The sequence below is a fragment of the Phoca vitulina genome, unplaced genomic scaffold, assembly GCF_004348235.1.
Source record: "Phoca vitulina isolate PV1807 unplaced genomic scaffold, GSC_HSeal_1.0 scaffold3, whole genome shotgun sequence".
In the NCBI taxonomy this organism is placed as follows: domain Eukaryota; kingdom Metazoa; phylum Chordata; class Mammalia; order Carnivora; family Phocidae; genus Phoca; species Phoca vitulina.
In genome coordinates, this window is record NW_022589706.1 from 27,153,978 (window position 1) to 27,181,236 (window position 27,259).

Sequence of the window (27,259 nt, forward strand, 5' to 3'; positions counted from 1 at the left end):
TGATGTGGGGCTTGATCCCAGGACCCTGGGATCACGACCTGAGCCGAAGGCAGACGCTTAACGACTGAGCCACCCAGGCGCCCCACCCGTGTACTTTTAAAATCTATCCATTTCAACCTCAGTCCTGACCACACATAAAATTCCTTTCCAAAGATTTCCCTTCATAAACCTTCTACAACTTTCTTTTTCATTCAGATTTTGTCCTAAGCCTTTCTGTCCAAACAACCAGTCTCATTTTAGGATGAAATTACGTTCATATCAATAAAATGTATTCCCATTCCTTATATCTTTCTCATATATCTCCTAATTTCCTACATACAGAGTTGCTTTCCTTACTTCCATCAGGCTTAATTACATTTAGCAGAATCTTAGAAACCTTAGTGTCCAGGGAAAATTAAGTAGTAACCAATTGTGAACTGTCTGTTATACCAGAAGTCTTTAGATCTGAAATTTATGAGTAGATTTCATAATTTTTTAAAAACATGTTTTTCCCTAGTACAATTTTAATAAAGCACAAAGCATGTTTACCAACAGACCCAAGTACCCTCAGCTTTTCTGCAATAAGAAGCCAAAAACACAAACCTACATTCTGTAATCAATGCTTTAGTGTTTTATCTTATTTGGAAAAGACTTAAATGTCCAACAAATTCAATCCAATTTACCATCCAAGCAAAACTTTAAAGTTTCAAGGTTACCAAAGACTTTGAAAGCTGTCTTAACAATTACCCATGAAAACTTGAGACAGACAAAAATTAAGCATCATTTTAAGTCATCTTTTTGCTGACAAATTATAACAGAGATAACAGGAGCTTATTTGACTTTAGTAAACCTGAGTAGAATAAATTTTTATATTTAATGCTGATAACTCTAAAGATAGATCTGTCTTCATTAAAGTTAACAAACTTAATTTAAATACCGAATATGTCCCACCTTTAAAGTCAATCCACTTAAAATTCAATCAATTTGCTCCCCATTGTCAATTTTTACCTGGGGCACCAGTGGGGTAATCTGAAGTGGGTGATGTAGGTCCGGGGGGTGCACTCCTTGATGGCAAGGGTGGGAGGAGGAGCCAATGGTATTGGAGGCACCCAGGATAGTGTGGGAACCAGTTATGCAAGTCACACCCAAGCTGGTGCAGAAACAGGAGGGGGAGGGGAAGGCAGAAGAGGTGAGGTGCGGCCAGCAAGGCTGGAGGTGGATAAAAGCCCAGACAGCAGACAAAGTGGACTCCTGGTCCTAAAGCTCATCAGCTGGGACAGATGAAAAGGCATGTTTTCTTTCCACCAACAAGTGAAAATAGGCAGTCCACATCGGGCCAGAGAAGATAGGGGACTTCCCTGAAACAAAAGGAGTTTGGCAGCTGCTTGGGAATATTCCTTAAAGTCCCTGTCCTGAGGTAGACTAGCCAGAGACAATTGGCTCCAATTATCATAGCCTTCTACCCAGGAAATGAATGAGGGAGAAGCCCCCACATAGAAGAGTAACCTGAGGGGTGCCTGGGTGGCTCAGTTGGTTAAGCGACTGCCTTCAGCTCAGGTCATGATCCTGGAGTCCTGGGATCAAGTCCCGCGTCGGGCTCCCTGCTCAGCAGGGAGTCTGCTTCTCCCTCTCCCGCTCCCCCCTCTCATGCTCTCTCTCTCTCTCACTCTCTATCTCAAATAAATAAATAAAATCTTTAAAAAAAAAAAGATAACCTGGGTCTATTAGGAGGAGGAACAGTGAGAGAGTCAGTGTCTGCTTTGTTAGGGATCACCTGTGATTCCTCCAGCAACTTGGGTTTATTAGGAGGAGGGAGGCCTGTTTAGACTATCATCATCCAATGTATTGGGAGGGGACTTATTATCCTGGTTAGTGGCCAAACACATTCTGCAAGAGGCCCTTAGGTCAGGGTCCTGATTTAGGGTCATGCAGGCCTGGACATAGGTACCTCAGTTCATTTGCCCTCTTTCCTGCAGAAGAGATCTAAACGATAGATCATACTGAAGTTTAATGTCCCATTAATGGACCATTTTTCCTTATCTCCTAAGGAGTACTAGAGCCATGCAGTGTTAGGGAAGGACCATTACCAAGAAAATCCCCCCAGACTCCCAGGTGGTGTCCCATGCAGGATATGTCAGAGGTTCCTAGTATCAAAATGACTGGAAGCATCTCTTGAATGAAATTGCTATGAACACTGCCTTGTCTTGTAGGAAAGATGCTGGCCTTCCCCACACTTCTCCATTGCATCCTAGGCTACAAATGGGTGCCAGTGAATGGACTGAAGAAAAACCTACCATTTTAACCCATGGAAATCACTAGAAAAACTTTACAAGGGGAAATTACCCAACATTGTGATGTAAGTAGTTAGGAGGGGACATTGACGAAAAACAGTTAAGATAGAAATCTGTCATGGTCTAAGCGACATTCCAACACATGTAGTCTTTCCAGCTGACTTCCCTAGGAAAAGGTCCCTGGTTGGGTTTTAATTCAATCTGGTACAGGTTTTGGCCGGCTCCTAGCGGAGGTCTTGTAGCCAGAGTGGCTAGACCAGAGATGTGGAGGGAATCACATTAGACAGGTGCGGAGGAAACAACACACGGGAGTTTTAAGGTTGGCAGCCATCCTAGTGACTTAGGTGGCTATCCATGCCCGAGAAAGACAACTTTGTGTAATAATAAGAATAAAGAGAGGGCATCAAGTTTCTGGGTCTTATTCCCATTCTAGCCAGAGGACTAGCTGCCAGGTGAAAGGCAGGCTTTTGTTCCTTCCCATAGAGTAGCCACAGGCTAGAGGATTGCAGCCTAAGCAATCAATGTAAAAGTGTTCCAATAAGACCATACTCCTTAAAAAGCTCCTGAAATGAAAGTAAAGGAAGAGAATCAGAAGTCCTCACCAAGTGTGCACCAAGGCTTGGAGTCCAGATGAGAAGACTCAGGCCCCACAGTGGGCACCAAAATGATGTGATATGGCACAGCAGCAAATGGCCAAGAAAGCATTCTTGAGATGTTTTTGGTGCAAAACGGTGTTTTTATTAAAGCACAGGGACAGGACCTGTGGGCAGGAAGGGCTGCACTGGGATTGTGAGGAAGGATTGATTATATACTTTTAAGTTGGGGGGTAAAGACAAAGGAAGTTCCCAAAAGGATTTTCATATGTTAAAGAAGACATAGTAGGATCCTGGAGATCTGGCTATTGTCAGGCTGAGGCTCTGTTTTGCTTGTGGCAAAGCATTCACACTAAGACAGTTGTGAGTTCCTTGAGGAATGTCATACTCTGCCTGTCTCAAGTATTTGTCAATGGGCTGCAAGTTGTAAGAAAATGCAATTTTACCTACATTTTTTTTTTGCCTTTATTCTTCTCATCAACTACAATTTTACTATTGGCTAAATAATATTCCATCTTATTTACAATGTATATTTTAATTAACAATGTATTTAACGAATCTGTTGTTGGGCATTTCAGTTATTTTCAATTTTTGCTATTATAAACAACCTGCAATAAACAGCATGTTCATACATTTCCTTAAGATATGTTTGAACAATTATTTCTTTAAGATATATTCCATGGGGGTGCCGGGGTGGTTCAGTTGGTTAAGCATCCTACTCTTCATTTCAGCTCAGTTCATGATCTCAGGGTCGTGGGATTGAGCCCTATGTCGGGCTCCATGCTCAGCTGGGAGTCTGCTTGAAATTCTCTTCCCCTCCTTCTGTCCCTCCCCCCACTTGTGCATGCATTCACGTGCTCTCTCTCTGTCTCTGTCTCTGTCTCAAATAAATAACTAAATCTTAAAAAAAAAAAAAAAGGAATATATTCCATGAAGTGGACTTTCTTCACCAATGGACATAAATCTATGCCATTATTCTCTGCTTTTTCTTCTACTACCATGAATGATACACCTTTTTTTATGATTATTTAATCCAAATTTAGGATAGAATTTTAAGTTGCTCATCTGCTATGTAATTCGGTAGCCCACCAACAATTTCAATTTCCCTTCCCATCTGTTGGTCTTACTGATTACATAATATGGTGTTGACTGGAATTTTCCCTATGACGTGGATCCAAACTGAAAACAAGAAAGTGTTCTATACCGCATGTTCTTTTTTTTTTTTTTTTTTAAAGATTTATTTATTTATTTATTTGAGAGAGAGAGAATGAGAGAGCAAACACATGAGAGGGGGGAGGGTCAGAGGGAGAAGCAGACTCCCTGCCGAGCAGGGAGCCCGATGCGGGACTCGATCCTGGGACTCCAGGATCATGACCTGAGCCGAAGGCAGTCGCTTAACCAACTGAGCCACCCAGGCGCCCTATACTGCATGTTCTTAAGAGAGCTGCCAACAGCTGGGGCCAAGCACCTTACTAAGGGCATTCTAAAAAGCAGTTGAGCCAGGCACTAGCCATTCCCACCATTACCTCACCCTCATGGGAAACAGAGCTAACTGGCCAGTCTGAGCTTTTGAATGACTTTGTGGAGTAGACGCTGCTACTTACCCTAGACCTCCTGACTATATTTGACTTACATTTAAGAAAGAAAGAAACTTCTATCTTATTTAAGCCCCTGTGTTTGAGGTCTCCTCATTCCATACCTTAACCAACACAATTATAGAAAAGGACATCTGCCTTCCTACCCCTCACCCCTGGTCCCTACATCAGGTCTTTTAAGAGGGAGTGGCAGGAAGTATGTATCTCAGACCATGTCCACCTCCCATATATATGCCAAGATTGAGCTATAAGCTCCGCCTATGATATGGAGAAAGGAGATGAGCTTTAGATGGAGATGGAGATCAAAATTTTAAAACTAAGTTGTGATATTAATACCTCAAAAGGACTAGAGAGCTATGAGGTCTGCTCATCACTAAGGGGTGAGAAGGGGAGAGTTTCAGAATCCAGTTGACTGAATGGGGAAAAGTAAAAACTACATATTTACATGTGGCTCTCTTGAGATTTCTCATAAACTAACTATAGTTAAAAACCTCTAGAAAGTCCCTGTGGCTGGGGGTGCCTGGGTGGCTCAGTCAATTAAGCATCTGACTCTTGGTTTCAACTCAGGTCATGATCTCAGGGTGGTGGGATTGAGCCCCACATGGGGCTCCATGCTCAGCGGGGAGTCTGCTTGGGATTCTCTTGTTTCCTCTGCCTCTGCCCCTCCCCCTGCATGCTCTCTCTCTCTCTCTCTCTCTCTCAAAATAAATAAATAAATCTTAAAAAAAAAAAAAGCTCCTGTGATTTTGACTTCTGGTCTCTGAAACTATAAGAGAATCAATTTCTGGTGTTTTAAGCTACCCAGTTTGTGGTAATTGATTCTGGTGGCCCTAGAAAACCAACACATCCAGCAAGGCTGCCAGATAGATGCTTTCTTTGCTCACAGCTCCCTTTCAATTCCAACTTTGTGCCCAATGTAGCCTCCCTTTGAAGGGCCTCCCCAGCCAAAGCCTCAGGGCCTTTATGCTGCCCCAGCCTTGCCCAAAACTTTTCAGGCCAGCAGCACTCCCTAATCATCCTTGCCATGGCCCATTCCTTCTAACCTGTCACCTTACTGAGGTACTTAATTTTTATTCTCTTTATGGTGCTAACAATGAGAAACGTATTAAGACAAACTTCTCAAATTGTGGCAATGGATTTGGAGCATGTAAATGCACTGAACAAATATGAAGGAAGGGGACACTCTATTTGCATGGGGTTTTAAGATAAAAATGAGGATTTCAAAGCCATTTTATGCTTGTGGCCATTCAGAGTTATTCATTCACCCAACAAGTTGTACTAAAGATCTACAATGGACCACGTGGTTCTTAGCACTGGGGATGAGCAGAAAACAAGAGGCAGATGGTTCTTTTTCTCCTGGAGCTTATATTTTAGTGGACAGAAACAGAAAACAGGTAACAAGATAATTTAGAGAGTGATGTGTGCTGTAAAGAAAACCAAAGGGAGCAGGGTGCCAGAGTGACTGGGAAGAATGTTTCCTTGGGTTGGGAATTCCAGGAGGTCTCTCTGAGGAGGTGACATTTAAGTTGAGACACAAATGGCAAGAAAAAGCTAGGCATGTTCTGAGGAAAGAATAATCTCAGAGAGAGTAGCAAGTGCCAGGTGCAGAGGGGACAGAGGGGACAGAGGCAGGAACCATGTGGCACATTGGGGAAGAGCCAGAGGCAGCTGTAGCTGGAGTGTGGCAGACAAGGGGAGACAGGAAAAAGATGCACAGGTAAGTTCAGAGTGGGAGGAAGGCAGACCATGATGACAGGTCAAGGGGCTTGGCTTTTGTTCTAACTGTAAGGGGAGGTCATTAGAAGGTTTAAAGCAGGGGAATAGCTTGATATAACTTACAGTATAAAAACAATCCCTCCAATTGCTGTTTGGAGAATATGTGAGGAAAGAGTAAAAGCAAGGAGGACAGTTAGGAGGCCAGAGGTTGTCCAAGTGACAGGTATTGGTGGCTTAGTCAGGATGGCAGGGGTTGCAGCATGGACTATACACACTCTCCTCTCATAATAGGTACACACAGGGAGGAAAAGGTCAAAGGCTGTACCACGGCCTGTGAGGCATTAATGACTGTACCCATGAGGGTGCAGATGAGGATGCTGGGTCGAAAGATCCAGAACATATTTAGTTTAAACAAGGTGCAGGTTTACTTCTGCCTCACATAACAGAGGTGAGCACTCCAGGGCTGGGTGAGAGGCTGGCCTGAAAAGCACAAAAGTGGTACACTGAGGAGCATGCCCTCCATATGTGGCTTTCATCTCCAGGTTCTGGATGGATCCTCTAGTTCGTATCTCCTGTCCAGTAGAAGGGTGGAAGGGGCAGTTTTCTTAGAGATAGGACCCAGAGTGGCACACAGTTTTCAGCTACATCCCGCACCCATAATTCAGTCACGTGTCCACATGAAGCTGCAAGGGAGGTTGGGAAATGTACTCTCTAGCTGGGTTGTCAGCTGCTCTGAAAAAACTCACACATTAATTAAATAAAGGGTGAAGGGATATTGGTGACAACTACAGTCTCTCTCACAACATTTTTAATTTATCTGCATAGTCATCTGTTATGGACTGAATTGTGTCCCCTCCAAAATTCACATGTTGAAGCCCTCACCCCCAGTAGCTTGGAATGTGACTCTCTTTGGAGAAAGGGACTTTGAAGAGGTAATTAAGGTTAAATGAGGTCATAAGGGTGGGACCCCAATCCAATATGACTGGTGTCCTTATTAGAAGAGGAAGAGACACCAGGATGTGTGCACACAGAGGAAAGGCCATCTGAGGACACAGCAAGAAGGCAGCCATTTGCTAAAATTCTAAGACAACCAGAAAAAGTCCTATTCAATAACCAGTTATAAATAAATGTGGCTCTGAGTTTCCTTTGTAAGCAAATAAATCCACGCCTTTGCCCTCAATAGCCTGTGACTGAAGGCTATACAGTTGACCCTTGAAGAATGTGGGGGTTAGGAATGCTGACCCTCTGTGAAGTCAAAAATCTGTGTATAACATTTAACACCCCCAAAACTTAATTAGTCAAAAATCTGTGTATAACTTTTAACACCCCCAAAACTTAATTACTGTTGGCCTCCTGTTGACCAGAAGCCTTACCAATAACATAAACAGTCAATTAACACATATTTTATATGTTATATGTATTATATATTGTATTCTCAAAATAAACTAGAAAAAAAACAAAACAAAACTGTAAGAAAATCATAAGGAAGAGAAAATATATTTATAGTATTGCACTGTAAAAAAGTCCATGTACAAGTGGATCCATGCAGTTCAAACCCATGTTGTTCAGGAGTCAACTGTATTTTCCCTTATATACATAAATTATTAAGTCATAAGTCCCTACTGGTTAACTACATATTTGTGTAGCAAGGTCATAAATTTAATAATATACTCAGATGTGAACAAAAAATCTTTATTTTTCATAACTGGTCTAATTCTTTCCCAAGCTCTGAAGTTGAACAGGATGACAAAGCTCACCCAGAGGCCAGTGAGGCTCCATAAGACACTCCAAGGGCCACTGTGTACACTTCAGAGGTTGACCCTTTCCTTGCTGCCATGAAGTCCCATAAACTCCTGCTCACACAGAATCCATTTGGGAAAGGATAAGGGAGAGCACATGTCCTTGAATGAGCATTTACTCAAGAGTGTTTCCATTTGAAAAAGAATGGTTGAACCAGAAGGGACTGAGGTCCCTGTAATAGGCAAGTTTGAGCACCACCTCAGCCTTCAGCCTTGCTCACTAGCTTAGTTGAAATATAGTTTCCATTAGGTCTTCCCTGAATGTGTAGAGCTAATAAAGGTACCACCTAGACAGCAACTCAAAACCATGTTCAGCAGAATCCAAGTTAATGACGGTTTCTTAAATAGAATTTCCTGACTTTTTTTTTTAAGTTTCTGCATCATTGTTTTCAGCAATTAATTCTAACTTCATATTAAAAGCAGCTCTAATATTAGCCCAAAAAAGTCCATGTTTGCTCTTCTCCTTGGGCCATTCCAAGTAAGTCCGCTGTGTCATAAGAGCCTTCAGCTTGTGATACTTGCTGGGAATGCAGTTCTGTGGAATGGGTTCCAGCAAGATCAAGATTAAGTTATTAGATCCTTCATGAAAGAGATTGTGGTGGGCAAAGTAGAGTTCATAATGGCACCACTCACTCTGGACAAAGTTGGGAGACAAAACAAAGATAGACTTGTAACTTCTCTCAATGCAGTTTATGATATTTTCCACAATGCTCTTGCCAGGAACAAAGTTTCTCTCATGGAGACAAATCCTTATATCTTCTTTTTCTAGGCAAGGTACCAGTTCATTCTTCACCCAGGCAGAATCATGTTCACTGTATGAAATAAAAGCATGGAACTGGAGGGTTCTTTGGAGTTCTTCTAAAGGTATGTTCCTTGCCCTGCGCCGGGTCTGGGTCCACTGACACACCATCCTGAGATACCAGGGCAGATCAAAGTAGATACAGAGAGCAGTCACAGTAAGAGTCAACACCAGCACAGCGATCCCAATGGTAACAAGCAGCAGAGTTGTGTTGCAGGATAACTGAGACACGTGAAAGTCCTTCAGTGGGGTTCCCTTATAGTTTTCTGGATAGCCACACTTATAAGAATCAGGCCAACCCTCTACCACTTCACTTGATACTTGGCCTAGACTTTGGACAAATTCTCTTAGCTCACATGTACATTGGAATGGATTGTTCCCTGCTCTTATGGACCTAATCTTCTGGCAGCTCTGGAAGAAATCAGCTGATGGGTTGGAAATTGAATTAGAGTCAATAATCAGTACAGAAAGGCTGCTAAAAGTATCACAGTCAGGAAGGTGGGCTAAAGAATTGGAGGCAACATTGAGTTCTTGTAAAGCTTCTAGTTTCATGATTGGTTTAGGAATGCTCCTTATTCTGTTATTGTGAAGATCAAGTACCTTCACCTTAGGAGGTAAACATCTGAAAACAGAGTCAGCAAGTATATTTGAAGACAAATTTAACACCACTATACTCCCAACCCAAGTGCAATCTCCATCATGTCTATCATATTCCAAAGAGTTCCCACTAACATCCAATATTTCCAAAGATGTCATATGCTCAGTCATGAGACCTACTTTGTAAAGGTCTTTTAATTTATTCTTTCGTAAGATAAGTGTTTCCAATCTAACTAGTTGGGAACAATTTTGAAAAACACTATCTGTGAAAACATTCTGGGTAAAGTTCAAAAACTTAAATGTGTTTGATGGCGGAGGACAAAGCATGTGTATAAAAGGTGTATCTGATATGGTTAACATCATAATGTTCATCTCAGAAAAAATTGTGTATACTGCTGTCTGTGAAAAAATAAAAACTTCATTTTTAACATGCTCTATCTTCAATGCTTTCAGTGCTGTTTTAGAATAATGAAAATCTTCTTTATCAATCCTTTCAACTATTGTTAAATTATAAATATTGAGATATTCTACAGGTTTGGGCCAAAGAAATTGAAAAATTCTAACCAGGCATTTCCAAGTTGTTTTCACATGTTTGAGAGTAAAATTCAGTAAAGTTGGACCTCTAGTGAGTCCTGATAAAAATTTAATTAAAACTCCACAGTTGTTGTTATTCAATTTAATATTAGTCAGTTGTAAGCACCCTAAACTATTAACTGATATGTTCACTTGGACAGAAAATAACTGATTTGGATGGAAAACAAGGTGAAGTGTTTTTGTATTCAGAATTTGAAGACTTTCTGTTTCTTTTGCGGAATAACCTTCTAAATCCAGAAGGATATAACTTAGATGCAGATGAGCAATTGGTAGCAGATCTAGTTGTCGTAACTTTGTAGCACTTAATCCTAAGAAATGTAGTTGCGTCAAGTTGCCAAATTCCTTGCAGATGGGCAGGACATCAAAGTCATTGAATGAGAGGTCTAAATGCTTGAGACTTGTGATAAGATGGCAGGATATATTCTGTAACTGATTGTGAGATAAATCCAAATATTCCAAATCCCGGTTGAACTTGAAAATGCTAAAATCAAGGCACCAGATTCTATTATGAGAAAGTTTCAAAACTTTTAGCCCTGAGAGATAGCTCATGTCAGAGATGTGAAGCTCAGATATGTTGTTCTGAGACATATCTAAGATTTTGGTTTTTGGTGGCAGGTCTTTTGGGACATGAATAAGCTTCATATTTGACATGTCTACTGCAAATTCACTTTCATCAGAGAACTGGATTATGGTTCCAACTATTAAGGTCACAATGTACACAAAATGAAAGCTTTCTGTGATAGAGTCTTTGTCTTTGGTCATGATGTTGAACTGGCTATTCCCCAAATGGTTGTTGCTGTTCTTCAGAACTTCTTGCTATGTGTCCAAATTCTAGAAATATAGTAACATTAAGATGTATAAATATTGGATGATTGCTCTCAAACCCCCACTTTTAAAACACAAAATCTCAATGATCTTTTCATTCACTATCAGAGTCATTTCTGTCCACATAATGAGGTGTGATATTTTCCCAGTTATGCAGCTTGCTGGTGCCAGGGGAAGAAATACAGACATTATTACCCAAGAATTATGGTTGTGTTTTATCCTGTCTGGGCACTCTCTGAGGGATCCACTCAGAGGCTTGGCTTTGTTTCACCCTCTTCAGAATTTTCTCAGGGCTGGAGCAGCCTCCTGGGTAATGTTTACTGAAAATCTTTAAAGGCAAACATACTAGCCACAGGCACCTGGAACAAGGAATAACAAATGTGACAAACAGCACACACACCAAAAAGCCAGGGAAAGAAGAGCCTGGGAAAAGAGATGGGGGGTCTTTGGAAAACTCTATGTATACCATGAAATCTAGAAAGCTACACATACGTCCAGGGCTGTATGGAAGCTCAAAAGATCTAAGAAAATCCTAAACTTTCACCTCTGGCTGACCTTTGGCTTTGTGAAAGCATAAAGTGAAGGCTAAGGCAGAGTTGTAAATAGCCTGGATAAGCATTGAGGAAATGCATCAACACAGAGCCAATCTACAAAGATCAGAAGTTTTGTTTTATTTTTTCTCTAGGTGTTTAAGAAAATCTCCATCAAAGCACTAGCTAGCCACTAAGCTAATGGAGTAGAGAATTCAATGGCCACACATAAAGAATACAGTCCTTACACAATACTTTAGAGCAGTCACTAAGCAAACAACCAACCACACCCCACGACAAGCAGCAACAACAAATCCTAGGAGTGAGGAGAATCTGAGTTACTACATTGTAATATTTCCAGAGTTACCATATTACAATATTCAAAATGCCTACTTTATTTTTTTTAAAGATTTTATTTATTCATTTGAGACAGAGAGAGAGAGAGAGCATGAGCAGGGGGGCAGTGGCAGAGGGAGAAGGAGAAGCAGACTCCCCGCTGAGCCGGGAGCCCGACGTGGGGCTCGATCCCAGGACCTGGAGATCATGACCTTAGCCAAAGGCAGATGCCTAACTATCTGAGCCACCCAGTTGCCCCCAAAATGCCTACTTTAAACAATAGAAGGCATGCAAATAAATTACAAAGTATTATCCATCTATGGGAGAAAAAAAAGAACAAAGTTAGAGAAGTGACACTACCCAACTTCAAGACTACCTATAAAGCTACAGTAAACAAGACAATATGGTATTGGTGAAAAAATGGACAGAGAGATCAACGGACCAGAATGAATAAGTCAGAAATAGGCCCACATAAATATAGCCAACTGGTCTTTGACAAAGAAGCAAAGGCAACTCAGTAAAGAAAAGACAGTCTTTCCAACAAATGATGCTGGAACTATAAGACATCCACATGCAACAACAAGATCAAAAAAAAGAGGGGAGGGTCTAACACAGACCTTATACTTTGCACAAAAATTAGCCCCAAATGGATCATAAATCTAAATGTAAACTGTAAAACTAGAAAACTTCTAGGGGATAATATAGAGAAAAAACTAGGTGACCTTGGGTTTGGAGATGACTTTTTAGATAAAACATCAAAAACACAATCCATGAAAGAAAACATTGTTAAGTTGGACTTCACTAAAATTAAAATTTTCTACTTTGCAAAAGACATCATTAAGACAATGAAAAGACAAGCCCCTGGCTGGGAAAAAATATTTACACAACACATATCTGATAAAGGACTTGTGTTCAAAATGTACAATAAACTCTTAAATTCAGCAATAAGAAAATAGCAATTTAAAAATGGACAAAAGAGGGGCACCTGGGTGGCTCAGTCGTTAAGCGTCTGCCTTCGCCTAAGGTCATGATCCCAGGGTCCTGGGTTCAAGCCCTGCATCAGGCTCCCTGCTCAGTGGGAAGCCTACTTCTCCCTCTCCCACTCCCCCTGGCTTGTATTCCCTCTCTCACTGTCTCTCTCTCTCTGTCAAATAAATAAATAAAATCTTAAAATAAATAAATAATTTTTAAAATGGACAAAAGATCTGAACAGTGACCTCACCAAATAGCAAATTACCATATGAAAAGATACTCAATATATGTCATCAGAGAATTGCAAATTAAAATAATGAGATACCATTAGAGTGGCCAAAATCCTGAAACAACACCAAATATTGGTGAGGCTATGGGGCAACAGGGACTTTCAGTCATTGTTGGTGGGAATTCAAAATGGTACAGACACTTTGGAAGACAGTCTGTCAGTTTCTTACAAAGATAAATATACTCTGACCATATGATCCATCAATCACACTCCTAGGTATTTACTGAAATGAACTGAAAATCTAGTCCACTGAAAAAGTTTGCATGTAGATGTTTTAGCAGCTTTATTCACAACTACCAAAAACTGAAAGCAACAAGATGTCCTTCAGTAGGTAGAAAGGTAAACAAACTGTGGTACATCCATACAATGGAATATTATTCAGTGCTGAAAAGAAAGGAGTGATCAAGCCACAAAAAGAAATGGAGGAACCAAATGCGTATTTCTAAGTAAAAGAAACAAATATGAAAAGGCTACATGCTGTATAATTCAAACTTTATAACATTCATAAAAAGGCAGAACTAAAGAGAAAATAAAAAGATCAATGGTTGCTAGTGTTTGGGAGAAGAGAGAGATGAATAACCAGGGCACAGAGGATTATTAGGACAGTGAAACTGTTCCATATGATATTGTAATGGTGGATACAGGACCTTCTGCATTTGTCAAAGCCCATACAACTATACAACACAAAGACTGAATCCAAATGTAAATTATGGACCTTAGTTAACAATAATATATCAATTATATAATGTACCACACTAATGCAAAATATTGTAATAAGGAAAGTATACAGATTGGAGAAGGGGTCTATGGGAACTTCTGGACTATTTGCTCAATTTTTCTATAAAACTAAAACGTCTCTAAAAAAATAGAGTCCATTAATTTAAAAAGAGGAGAAGTATATAGAAATGCAACAAATTTCTGCATATTAATTTTGTATCCTGCAACTTTACTGAATTCATTCATTTTGATGGACTCTTTAGGGTTTTCTATGTATATAATCATGTCATCTGCAAATAGTGAAAATTGCACTTCTTCCTTACCAATTTGGATGCCTTTATTTCTTTTCCTTGTCTGATTGCTATGGCTAGGACTTCCAGTATCATGTTGAATAAGAGTGGTGAGAATGGACATCCTTGTTCCTGATCTTAGAGGAAAAGCTCTCAGTTTTTCTCCATTGAGTATGATGTTAGCTGTGGGCTTTTCATATAAGACCTTTATTATGTTGAGGTATGTTCTCTGTAAAACTACTTTGATTTGAGAGTTTTTATCATGAATGGGATGTTATACTTTGTCAGATGCTTTTTCTGCATCTATTGAGATGATCATATGGTTTTATCCTTTCTCTTGATGTGATGTATCACATTAATTGTTTTGCAAATACTGAACCACCCTTACATCCCTCGAATAAATCCCACTTGATAGTGATGAGTGATTTTTTAAAATGTATTATTGGATTCAGTTTGCTTGTATTTTGATGAGGATTGTTGCATCTATGTTCATCAGAGATATTGGCTTGTAGTTCTTTTCTTGTAGTATCTTTATCTGGTTTTAGTTTCAGGGTAATGCTGGTCTCATAGAATGAATTTGGAAGCTTTTCTTCCTCTTCTATTTTTTGGAATAGTTTGAGAAGACCAAATATTAATTCTTCTTTAAAGTTTGGTAGAATTTGTCTGTGAACCCATCTGTTCCTGGAGTTTTGTTGGGAGTTTTTTGAATACTGATCTAATTTTATTGCTAGTAATCAGTTTGTTCAAATTTTCTATGTCTTCCTGATTCAGTTTTGGAAGGTTACAAATTCTTCTGTTGTCCAATTTGAAATTAAGAGAAACAATCCCATTTACAATTGCACCAAAAATAATAAAATACCTAGGAATAAACTTAACCAAGGAGGTGAAAGGTCTGTACTCCAAAAACTATGAAACATTGATGAATTAAATTGAAGATAACACAAATTAAAAAAATTCCATGCTCATGGATTGGAAGAACCAATATTATTAAAATGTCCATACAACCCAAGGCAATCTACAGATTTAATGCAATCTCTATCAACATACCAACATCATTTCACAGAACTAGAGCAAATAATACTAAAATTTGTATGGAACAACAAAAGACCCTGAATAGCCAAAGCAATCAAGAAAAAAGAACAAGGCAGAGGTATCACAGCCTCAGATTTCAAGATATACTACAAAGCTGTAGTAATAAAAAAAACTATACTTACACAAAAATAGATGCATAGATCAATAGAACAGAACAGAGAGCCCAGAAGTAAACCCACATTTATATGGTCCATTCATCTACAATAAAGGAGGCAAGACTATACAATGGGGAAAAGACAGTCTCTTCAAAAAATGGTGTTGGGAAAACTGGACCACTTCTTACACCATACACAAAAATAAAATCAAAATGGATTTTAAAAAACAGGAAACAAAGGAGAAGAAAAAATTAATAGAAATGGTTACTGAAGAAGCACAGGCATTTATTTACTAGACAAAGGTTTTTTTTTGGTTTTTTTGTTTTTTTTTTTAAAGATTTTATTTATTTGACAGAGAGAGACACAGCGAGAGAGAGAAACAAGCAGGGGGAGTGGGAGAGGGAGAAGCAGGCCTCCCGCTGAGTGGGGAGCCCGATGTGGGGCTCGATCCCAGGACCCTGGGATCATAACCCGAGCCGAAGGCAGATGCTTAACGACTGAGCCACCCAGGCACCCCCTAGACAAAGGTTTTAAATCAACTGTCTTAGAAGTTAACTACATGACTATGGTCTCTTTTCATTGGACTTAGAGGATACTTTATTCTCTTTTAAAAGGCAGTCCTTTATCCCTCCAAAAGGTTATATCACTCAGTTTGATAATCTAAAATTGTATAAAAGGGCAATCAAGGAGCTATTTCCAGAAACTACAAGACATTCTCAAGAGTCTACACCAGTATTCAATTTGGCACTAGACTCAGCCATCTGCTGCAACCAGTGACTTCTCATGGGTCAAGGGCTAACAAACCCATTTATCTCTTTCTCCAGTGACTAATCTTACCTAGGGTTAACTTTCTAGCTCTTTTCTGAAAACGTGACACACATAGAATGTCCACCGTGTTACCAGAAAACATTAGATGAGTGTGCGATAAGCTCCTGGTGGTCATTATGAAGCCATGCACGCAGTTGGCCAGACTTTCAGATCCTCAGCTAGTTTGGCCAAGGCAACATGAGATAAAAGGAATGGGGGACACCTGGGTGGCTCAGTTGGTTGAGTGTTCAGCTCTTGATTTTGGCTCAGATCATGATCTCAGGATCCTGGAATCGAGTCCCACATTGGGCTCCATGCTCAGCAGGAAGTCTACTTGAGGATTCACTCTCCCTCTCCCACTGCCCCACCCCCTGCTCATGCTCACATGCTCTCTCTCTCAACTAAAAACAAATAAATCTTTTAAAAAAAGGAATGGGGAGGAAGGTGGGTGAAGGTTGGAAGGTCCATCCACCTGTGGTTTGATGCCTAAATCTCTGTGGTACATGACAGGATGGATCCTTTTGTGAGGGTGAAGATTGGAATAAGGCCAAGTTTGTGTCACAAGGAAGAACCACCTACTCCCTCCATCTCCATGAACTGGACCTCACCAATACCAGTTGTAGCTGGGCTGGGAGAGATAATACCACTGTTCATGGAGCCATTTGAGAAGATATGACACACCAAACTGGACATTTATGACTGGCTGAGGGGTAGAAGCAGGCACAGCAGCCCACGGACCCCATGTTTGTGACTGAGACAAAGCAGTGGGACTATCATTGTGCAAAAGATCAAGCAAGAAGCTAGTCCCAGAAACTAAGACAAACACTCATGAGTCTATACCATTCCAGCTTTGATCTGCATGGAAAAGCATTTATGAGCCCCTGCAGGGAACAAAAGATAGCAGGACAGACGGAGGGTTCCCCAGCTGCCTAATTCCCACTGCAGCATCCTAAAAGCAGCAATGACAGCTGTGATGTCCACAGGGCAGCATCCTGCACCTACACCAGAGTGCCCACAGCCGCACCTGCCTGGAACCACCTACACGTAGACGTTAGAGGTACTCTTACAGACCGGGAAGAGGCAGATGAGATAACATAAATACTCCACCCTTTGTGGCCACGGGAAATTTTTTTAGTCACAGGATCTCATTCTTTGACACAATTCCCATAAAAATGGATTTGTGTTTTTCCAATTCCACTAGACTAAAAGCAACAAATTGAGAGAGATAGGAATTGGCATTTGATAATCTGAAAACATCAAGTTCCTACAGTTGACATGCTGATAAAACAGGAAAAGAGAGTGAAATATTAAAAAGTACATTGAAGAAGTCAGAAGGCATGTCAATTTGAAGCTGCTGTATGTATGGGATAACAGTTTTCCCAGAGCCCAGAAAGTCTTCCTGTACTACAGCAGATTAGAGGCGTTGATGTTCATGACACTGATGCTGAGTGAATGAGTAAAGATTACCTGTCTGAAGAGTGGAGGCAGGTGCACGAAGCCACAGACGCCATACTTGAGACTGGTACAAAGGGCTGGAATGTGAGGTTCACTATACCCTATTCAAGAGCTGATCTACACAGGTAAACATCTAGAAGCTCCCAGGTGACAAGAGCAGACATTTCTTAAGTAGGGCCTTGTGTAGCAGGAACAATTGAAAGCAGATATTGACTACTTGTTGTTCAGTTTTATTAACAAAAGGACCCACTGTTCATCACCTGAAGGTATACTGGAAATAGTAAAACAGTTAAGAGGTAAGTAGGGTTTCAATTAACCATTCTTTGGAAGAGTAAAACTCTTCTGGGCTGGAGAATTTCATTACAAAATGGCATATGGTTAAACGTCCCTAGGGGTGCCTGGGTGGTTCATTCGGTTATGCATCCACTCTTGGTTTTGACTCAGGTCATGATCTCAGGGTCATGAGATCAAGCCCCGCCTCGGCTCTGCACTCAGCATGGAGTCTGCTTGAGATTCTTTTCCCCTCCTTCTCCCTCCCCCTCTGCTCACCCCCCGACCACACACACACACACACACACACACACACACACACATACACACTCACTCTCTCTCTCTCTCAAAATAAATAAATAAATAAATAATAGAATTTTTAAAAGTCCCTCACTGCTCCTCTTCTACAGCTTCTCCCAATTGCCACCAAAACACCCATGAAAACACAGAAACTTCTAAAAACCCACCTTGCCATCAAAAACAAAGAAGGATAGAAAATTGATGGTGGGATCCAAAAGCATCTACACACATGGAAAGGTATCAGGAGCCATTTTAAGGAAAATCCATCATACTCAAGCTTTGTCTCGGGAAAATAGACTCCTTGACAAAAGGTGGGAAGGAATTTTGTCCCTCCCTCTGTTTGCATATCTGTTTGCAGATGTATGATCTTATATGTAGAGAGTATGAATGACTTCATGAAAAAACTGTTAGAACTATTAAATTCAGTAAGGTTGCAGATAGAAAGCCAACATACAAACAGTTGCATATCTATGTATTAACAACAAACTATCTGAAAAAGAAATAAAAAAAATCCCATTTACAAATGCATCAAAAAGACTAAAATAGCTGGGAATAATTTTAACCAAGGAGGTGAAAGACCTGTATACTGAAAACTATAAGACATTGATGAAAGAAGTTGAAGAAGACACAATTCCAGTATTCATTGATCAGAAGAATTATACTGTTACAGTGCTCATACTACCCAAAGCCATCTATAGATTCAGTGCAATCTCTATTAAAATTCCAAGGGCATTTTTCACAGAAGTGGAAAAGAGAATTCTAAAATTCATATGAAATTACAAAAGACTCCAACTGTCAAAGCAATCTTAAGGCAGAACAAAGAGGCATCACACTTCATGATTTCAAACTATACTACAAAGCTGTAGTAATCAAAACAGTATGGTGTTGGCATAAAAACAGACAATGTAGACCAGTGGAACAGAATCAAGAACCCAGAAATAAACCCATGCTTATACAGTCAACTAATATTTGACAACTAATATTTGACAAGGGAGGCAAAAATACTTGAAAATGTAGTCTCTTCAGTGGTGAATGGTATTGGAAAAACTGTATATGCACATGTAAAAGAATTGGACCCCTATCTTACCCACTTACAAAAAAGCTTACTCCAAGTGGATTAAAAACTTAACTAAAAGACCCGAAATCGTAAAGTTCCAAGAAGAATATATAGGGGAAAAGCTCCCTGACATTAGTCTTGGCAAAAATTTTTTGGATCTGACACCAAAAACATAGGCAACGAAAACAAAAATAAACAAATGAAAGTACATCAAACTAAAAAGTACTGTACAACAAAAGAAACAAGCAGCAAAATGCAAAGTCAACCTACAAAATTGGAGAAAATATTTATAAATCATATTATCTGATAAGGGATTAATACCCAAAATATATAAGGAACTCAGAGAACTCAATAGGAAATAATAATAATAATAAATTTTTAAAAATAATTTGATTAAGAAATGGACAGAAGACCTGAATAGACATTTTTTCAAAGAAGACATACAGATAGCCAACTAGTACATCAGAAGATGCTCAACATCACTGATCATCAGGGAAATGCAAATCAAAACCACAATGAGCTATCACCTCACACTTGTTAGAATGGATCTCAAAAAGACAAAGATAACCTGTGTTGACAAGGATGTAGAGAAAAGGGAACCCTTGTGCACCATTGGTGGGAAGGTAAATTGGTACAGCCATTGTGGAAAACAGTAGTTTCCTCAAAAAATTAAAAATAGAATTAGCATATGATCCAGCAATCCCACTTCTGGGCATACATCCAAAGGCAATGAAATCACTGTCTCAAAAATCATGCTTCACTATATTCATTGCAGGATTATTCACAATAGCCAGGACATGAAAACAACATAGGTGTCCAATGGCAGATGAATAGGTAAAGAAAATGTGAGATATATAAAAAATGGAATATTATTTAGCCATAAAAAGAAGGAAAGCCAGCCATTTGTGACAACATGGATAGAACTTGAGGGCATTATGCTAAGTGAAATAAAGTCAGACTGAGAAAAATAAATACTGTATGATCTCACTTATATGAGAATCTAAAAAAGCCAAACTGATAGAAACAGAGAGTAGAAAGGGGGTTGCCAAGGGCTTGGAGACAGGGGAAATGAGGAGATGTTGGTCAAAGGGTACAAACTTCCAGATATAAGATGAATGAGTTCTGGGAATCTAATGTGCAGCCTAATGACTATAGTTAACAGTACTGTATTATATACTTGAGAGTTGCTAAGACAGCAGATTCTCACAACTGAAAATAAAAGGTCATTATGTGAGGTGATGGATTTGTTAACCTTTTTGTGGTAACATTTTGCAATATATACATATATATTGTTATATATGTGTGTATATTGCTATATATATGTATGTATCAAATTATCATATTGTAGATCTTAAATTTACACAGTGTTATATGTTAATTATATCTCAATAAATCTACGGGGGGAAAAGAACTGAATAAGAGGTAGGGAGGGACTTTAGGGTGGGTGCATATTGCATTCTGAGATGTGTAAGCCATACAACAATACTTGTAAAAGGGCAAAGATAAGAACACTAGGGGGCTGTATTCATCAGGAATTGCAGTTTGTATATGTAATACTCCATTAGGTCAAAGTATCAGAGAATTGGGCAATGAGGATAAGAGAGTTTACTACTTCATACTGGTTAAAACAAATAGCTCACAATGAAAATATAACAGATAAAGACACTTCACAGTGAATAACTGCATCAAAATTTACAAAGCAAAAATGCTAAAAACACAAGGAGATATTGATAGTGAAGACATGTAGTGCATTTCTCTGGGTCACAATTAGATCAAGCACATAAGATACGCATATGAGGATTTGAATAAAATAATTAATAAAGGATTTAATAGAGACTTTGAACCTATAGAAAAAGAATATTGTACTAAGTCCCCAGGTTTCATGGAGCATTTGCTAATATTGATTAAGTCAAATAAATTTTTTAATAAATACTCCAAAGCAGAAATTTGTAAAGTCATTTTTCAGACTACCAAATAAACTTTTTAAACCACTTTTTAAAACGTTCTAAACATTTTCTGGATCAAGAAAATCACATTTTCAATTACAAACATTAAAAATTATGAGAGTCAACAATGTGGTGTGCACATACTCTAGCCTCCTCCTCTTGCCCTAAATCCCCTAAATGATGGGGGAGAAAAATACACACACTTACACACACACACATATTTAAAGCCAGGAAGAGAAGTCTTTAGGGGAACTGAAACCAAGAGAAGTTTCTGAAAATCACAAGCAGACTGGACTATGACAGAGTACTAGCTTTTGAAAGATGTCCACTTCCTAACCCCAGAACTTGCAAATATGCTATTACATGGAAAAAGGGAATTCAAGTTGAAGATGGAATTAAATTTGCTAATTCACTGACCTTAAAATAAGAGGGTTATCCTGGATTATTCAAGTAGAACCAGTCTAATTACAAGGGTCCTTAAAAACAGAAAAGGGAGGCAGAAGAGGAGGTCAGAGCGACCTGATGTGAGAAGGGCTTGAGTTGCCATGAGGAAGGGGCCATGAGCCAAGAAATGCAGGTAGCATTCAGAAACTCAAAAAGGCAAGTAAATGGATTCTCCCCTAGAGCCTCCAGAAGGAATGCAGCCTTGCCAACACCTTTATATAAGCCCAACAAGACCTATGTTGGAGTACTAACTTACATAACTGTAAGATAATAGATGTGTTTTTTAAGCCACTGAGTTTGTGGTAATTTGCTACAGCAGCAATATAAAATTAATACAGACTAGTTTGGCCCACCCTTCTGACAAACAGGCTGTGAAAACAGATCAACAAGCAGTTTGACATGGAGCTTCAACCACAATTTGGGTTGCACAATCAAAAAGCATGACACAAAAAAAACACCATGATGGAAAGGAACCAAACTCAAGATATAAGAGAAGTTAACACCCAAACAACTATTTTAAAATGGAAAAAAAAAAGAGAGAGAGAGAAGTTAACACCCAAGAAAACAGAGATAAAAGAGCAGAATAGCCGTTGATAATAGATAGATATCCTGAGAGAGAGATAAGTATTCTAAAAAAGAATGGAATAGGGATCATGGAAATTAAAAACTTAATAACTGAAATGGAAAACTCATTGTATGAGTTGAGTTGCAGAGTGGCAATGCTGATGTGAGAATTTGTGAGATGGAAGACCAAGAAGAGAATTTTCCCAAAACACAGCACAAGAGGCCAAATGATGATATAAACAAGAAATACTAAAAGACCTGGAAGACAGATCCACCATCTGAATTACCAGAGGACAGACTATCCTCTGAAAAATAAACTGACTCCCCCACAAAAAAAAAAAAAAAGGCAATAAAGGGGACACAAGAAGGAATACTTTGCAAAGAAGGTAGGAAAAATTAGTGCTAAATTCCCATAAGTATGGATGACAAAAATTTTAATAAAAATGTGGAACTAAAATTGCCAACAATTACAAGGGAGTTAGTAGACAATGGGGGAGAGGGAGAGAGTGAACTAAAAGCATGCTGTGATCCTTGCCTGATTAAGGAGAATCTATAGATAGATACCAGTTAATTCAAGATGTTACTAGAAAAATACAAGTCTAAGTATGTATATTATAAAATTGAGAGTAATTACTAGAAAATACAAATAAAAGAGATAAATTCCAATCATTTGGTGGTGGGGAGAAGCTCAGAATGAAGAAATCCTAATCCATCTAGCCCCTAACTGAAGGAGTAATACATAATGATTAATTAGGGTTTTCCTAATACTGTAAGAATGGCTTATTATTATTAACAAATCTATGATGGTAATACGTCAATAGATAAAAGGAGAAAAGCAGATGAGCATCTCCACAGATGTTAAAAATTCACCTGTTAAATTCAGCATTTATCTCTGACTAAAAATACAACTTTAATTAAAGTAGATATTGAAAAGATACTTTGGAAAACTTGATGAAAAAACATTACCTAACTTAAATATCCCACTCCCAAGGCATTTCTGTTAAATTCAAAGTCAAAAATGCCCACTGTTATTTAACAGTGTTCTAGAAGTTCCAGCCATTATAATTAAGGTGGGAGAGGAGGAATGAGAGATAGAAATATTGGAATGCAGAAAATAAAATGATCACTATTTTTAGATATATGATTGTTAGCATGGAAAATCCAAGAGAAGTAATGGAAAAACTGTTAAAACCAGTAAAAAAAAAGAGTATGATAAAGTGGCCAGTACAAAATAAATTATTTTTTGAAAAGGAAATCTAATTGTCTAAAAATAGTGGGTTGTCAAGTAGATTACGGTTATCTCCATATAATTAAATATTACCATGTGGCCTTTAAAAATAATGAAAACCTAATTCCATGGGAAATTGCACACCATCTATATGTAAGTGACAAAAAGTTTATTTTTAAAATGTACAGCAATAAATATGTATAGATACACGTGGGAAAATTAAGATACATATCAAGATACTAAGTAATTATCTCTACATGGTAAGATTATAAGGGAATTTTATTTTCCTCTTAGCTGTTACCTGTACTCTTCAAATTTTCAACATTCAAAATTAAGAAGAGCACATTATTGGGGCGCCTGGGTGGCTCAGTTTGTTAAGCGTCTGACTCTTGATTTCGGCCAGGTCCTGATCTCAGGGTCGTGAGATAGGGCCCCCCATCAGGCTCTACACTGGGTGTGAAGCCTGCGTAAGATTCTCTCTCTCTCTCCCTCCGCCCCTCCCCCCCACTTGCACTCTTTCTCTCTAAAAAAAAAAAATTAATTAATTAAAAAATAACGATAATATATAAAAAAGAAGAGCACATTATTTGCTCAGAAAATATACCAAAAAATTAAAAATCAATAGTTAATAATATGAATTATGTCCAATCTCACAAAAAATAAAAATGTTCCCTATGTTTATTGCAGCATTATTTAAAAAGCCAGGATATAGAAGCAACTCAGGTGTCCATCCATGGATGAATGGATAAAGAAGATATTTATACAGTATTTATACAGTAGAATATTCCTCAACCGTAATTATTACTTACCATTTGCAACAACGTGGATGGACCTGTAATGCTGAGTGAAGCCAGTCAGACAAAGACAAATACCCTATGATTTCACTTATATGTGGAATCTAAAAAACAAAACAAACAAATAAATGACAAAAAGTAGAAAACAGACCCATAAATACAGAGAACAAACAGGTGGTGGCCAGAGCGGAGAGGGGTGGGAAGATGGGCAAAATGGGTGAAGTGGAGTGGGAGGTATGGGCTTCCAGTTACGGAATGAACACGTCAAGGTGATAAAAGGTACATCATAGGGAAGATAGTCGATGTCATTGTAATAGTATCATATGGTGACAGATGGTAACCACACTTGGGGTGAGCACTGCATAACATTTAGACTTGTTGAGTCACTATATTGTGAACTGATACTAATGTATCAAAACTAATGTAACACTGCCTGTCAACCATACTTGAATTTTTAAAAAATGCATATTAAAACAAGACAGGACCTAACATCTAGATGAATCATGTTCTGGGTCTCAGTTTAGACAGACCCAGCAAAGAAGTTACTTGAATAACAAAGGAAGAAGGGATTTTAGAATGGACCCAGCACTAGATTCTATTAAAAGATAATAAATGTTAATTTTTGATAATGTGCTTTGGCCATGTAGGAAAATGTACTTCTTTTAGAGATATAGAATGAAGCATTTACAGAGGGAATGTTACGATGTCTATAATTTATTTAAGCATAAAAAGATAAAGTGAATCAAATGGGAATTCTTGTTTCTTCAAGATTAAAAAAAGTATGATTATTTTTACCTACCAAACTGGAAGAATTAAAAAATATAATAGCCAGCATTGGCAGGTGTGACTAAAATGAGAACTCTTGTTTACTACTGGCAGAAATGAAAAATTAGTACAAGCTTCCTGAAGGGCAATTTGGTCACATACAGAAATTCCTTAAAAACATGCTTCCCCTTATTTTAGCAATTCCACTTCTCAGAATTTTCTCCTAAAGGAATTATCAGAAATACACATAAAACTATTACTATGAAAATGCTTGTGACGTGATGAAAAATTGAAAAAAAAATAAAGTCTAGTCTAGAAAACAGTTTAATCAGTTATTGTATACCTATAACACAGAATAGGTAGCCTCATGCAGCCTCAAATACTGTACTTTTGAAATAATATGTTATGTAAATTAATTTATATTTATATTAAATATAAGCTATAAATAATATAATGAATAAAAGAATACAAAATCGTGTATGTAGTAGGACTCGAATTTTGTAAAATATGATTAAAACCTGACAAAATACACAAAGCCTCGGGAAAAAGAGATTAGGAGGGAATATACTAAATGCTAATAGTGGTTATCTCTGGATCTCTGAATCATAGATACATTTAATTTTCTTTCTTATACTTTTGTATATAGTTGTAAAATTTCTAATTTTGAACATTTTGTAACTCAAAAGGTTTGTCTCAAAATATAGCTATTGTAAAAATATTTTATATTTAAAGAAACCTGTTTATATTATTTGGAATATTGATACATACAGAGAACCTCTTCCACACGATAGTAGATCCTTGACACTCATGGATGAGAAGGCACTGAGAGGTCTCTCCATGGTGTCTATTCAGGGGACTGAAACTCCGCCACCATGTAGGAAAGTTGACCAGCTGCCCTGAGAACATCCTACCCCCCCCCCAACACAAATATTCCTCCAAGAGCATTTATATTCTCAAGTAGCTCCTAGTGTATACACTTAACAAGCCAGCCAGGAGCTTTTCTATTTAAGCAAAATAAAGGAGAGGGAAAAGAGGGAGCAGACGGTCAGAGAGTTCATAATTTGCTTTAAAAGCAAGTAAAAAGAGATCAAAGGTAAAAGTTTTTTTTTTCTTTAATGCATCCAACAAAAAGAGGGAGAAAAAAAGACAGATGAAAGCAGCTCTATTTCAAGGCGGGGGGGAACTCTGGTGGATAGGATCTATGAAAATTAAAACTACGAACAAGACACGATGAACAAAACATTGAGGTAAGTGTGAGTCCAAAGTTAAGTCAACTAAGACAGAAAGAAAGGCATTGCTTTATTTGCCAAAGTTTAGGTAAGAGACCTGGAAGACAGCAGTGCTAGACCCATCCCTGCCACTTCCACCATTTAATAAATGTTTATTCCGAGCGCACGTACTGTGCCAGGCGTCAGGAGCCGGGGCTGGAAATTCGAAGAGCGCTGACATAATCCCTGCTTTCAAAGTGCTGCTACCTGAGTGACAGATCCGAAGGAACAACTACAGCCCCACGTGACGTCACGGGGGGAGATCAAAGGCTCCCGTCCGTCTCCCCATAAAAACACGTAACTTGGGCTGGGTGCCGCGCGAGGGGCAGAAACTGCTGTAAACGTTACGGGAAGCCAGCAACTAGAGAGAGGTGAGAAATGTAGACAGAAACAGAAGAAATAACATCAGTGTTTTCCCTGAACAATGGCTGCAAGTGCTAGTTGTTTTTACGTCTTTTCAAGACAGTCCCGGAAGACACCCCCACTTTTTTATCGTTCTTGGAAATTAAAAGAACACTGAAAATCAGCTGGCAAACATTTCCAAGAAGCGGTACCTGTCTCCGGTGTCACCATCGTTGGCATTCTCTCGCGTATTTGAGGTACTCGAGGCCGTAATGTGAACAAGCCACAAAAGCCTGCTTACTTACCAGGAGGTTTCTTTCCCAGGAAAAGAGAAAGTAACTTTCAAAACGCAAGAGGAAAGCAAGTGCTTGACCAAATGCAGCTCCTTGGTTTAAGTACCGTGGTGCCACAGAAACGATTTTGTGCCATCTGTTGAGCCTTCCTGGAATTACACCGACATAGGAATTTCCTTTTCAAAGGTCACGTGAAAAGCACGTAGGTCAGCAAGATTTTTTTTTTTTTTTGTCTGGGCTACGGACTCAAACAGTAATCCAATTTTTAAGTTCGTACGAGCACACAGTTTAGGACAATTTCAGTGGGAAGGAAAATATTTCTTCTAAGGTAAGATTTATCTGTAAGAGTTTGCAGCCAGAGTGTTAAAAAGTGTCACCAGGGTAGAGTTATTGAATGTGGCCTGTTTTCTATGATCAGCATATTTAACAGTTCCAAAATAGTTGCCACCACCGTTATCAAGCTATTTTGGAGCATTACTTTAGCTGGATGAGGTACCTTAAAGTAAAATAAGCTTAGGTCCAAGATTTGTTTTTTTGAAAAATCAACTTTCAAGGAAAGTTTAGTAGTTCATACTATGTATGTAGCCACACCTGGGGGAAGTTGCATCCTGTTTGCC

The 27,259-nt window shown here is 38.8% G+C and overlaps 2 protein-coding genes across 6 annotated transcripts in view; both read right to left on the minus strand.

Annotated features, from left to right (window-relative positions):
- The window catches only part of TLR1 (toll like receptor 1), a 39,537-nt gene extending 15,507 nt beyond the window's left edge, over window positions 1–24,030 (minus strand). The window contains exon 1 of one of the 2 annotated variants that reach the window (XM_032400193.1): window positions 23,990–24,030. The gene's annotated coding sequence lies outside the window, so the exon portion shown is untranslated. The remainder of the gene's footprint in view (window positions 1–23,989) is intronic. The other variant, XM_032400194.1, reaches the window with a different exon arrangement.
- On the minus strand, window positions 7,699–26,743 carry TLR6 (toll like receptor 6). 4 transcript variants are annotated; one of them, XR_004298841.1, is made up of 3 exons: window positions 26,562–26,743; window positions 26,140–26,368; window positions 24,045–24,078 (listed from the first exon to the last, which is right to left on the minus strand). XR_004298841.1 is itself a non-coding variant. In XM_032400197.1 (2 exons), exon 2 carries the CDS (start codon window positions 10,723–10,725, stop codon window positions 8,341–8,343), a length of 2,385 nt encoding a protein of 794 aa, XP_032256088.1. In that variant the 5' UTR covers window positions 10,726–10,794; window positions 26,655–26,743; the 3' UTR covers window positions 7,699–8,340. The 4 variants fall into 4 exon arrangements, 3 of the variants coding, with proteins under 3 accessions (XP_032256088.1, XP_032256086.1, XP_032256087.1); XM_032400197.1 differs by lacking the exons at window positions 24,045–24,078; window positions 26,140–26,368 and adding an exon at window positions 7,699–10,794 and having other exon boundaries at window positions 26,655–26,743; XM_032400195.1 differs by lacking the exons at window positions 24,045–24,078; window positions 26,140–26,368 and adding an exon at window positions 7,699–10,794.
- Between the last annotated feature and the right edge of the window lie 516 nt (window positions 26,744–27,259).

What these genes read in the sequence shown, in the direction of transcription:
- TLR6 (XM_032400197.1), bottom strand. Translation starts at nt 10,725, where the DNA reads ATGACCAAAGACAAAGACTCTATCACAGAAAGCTTTCATTTTGTGTAC.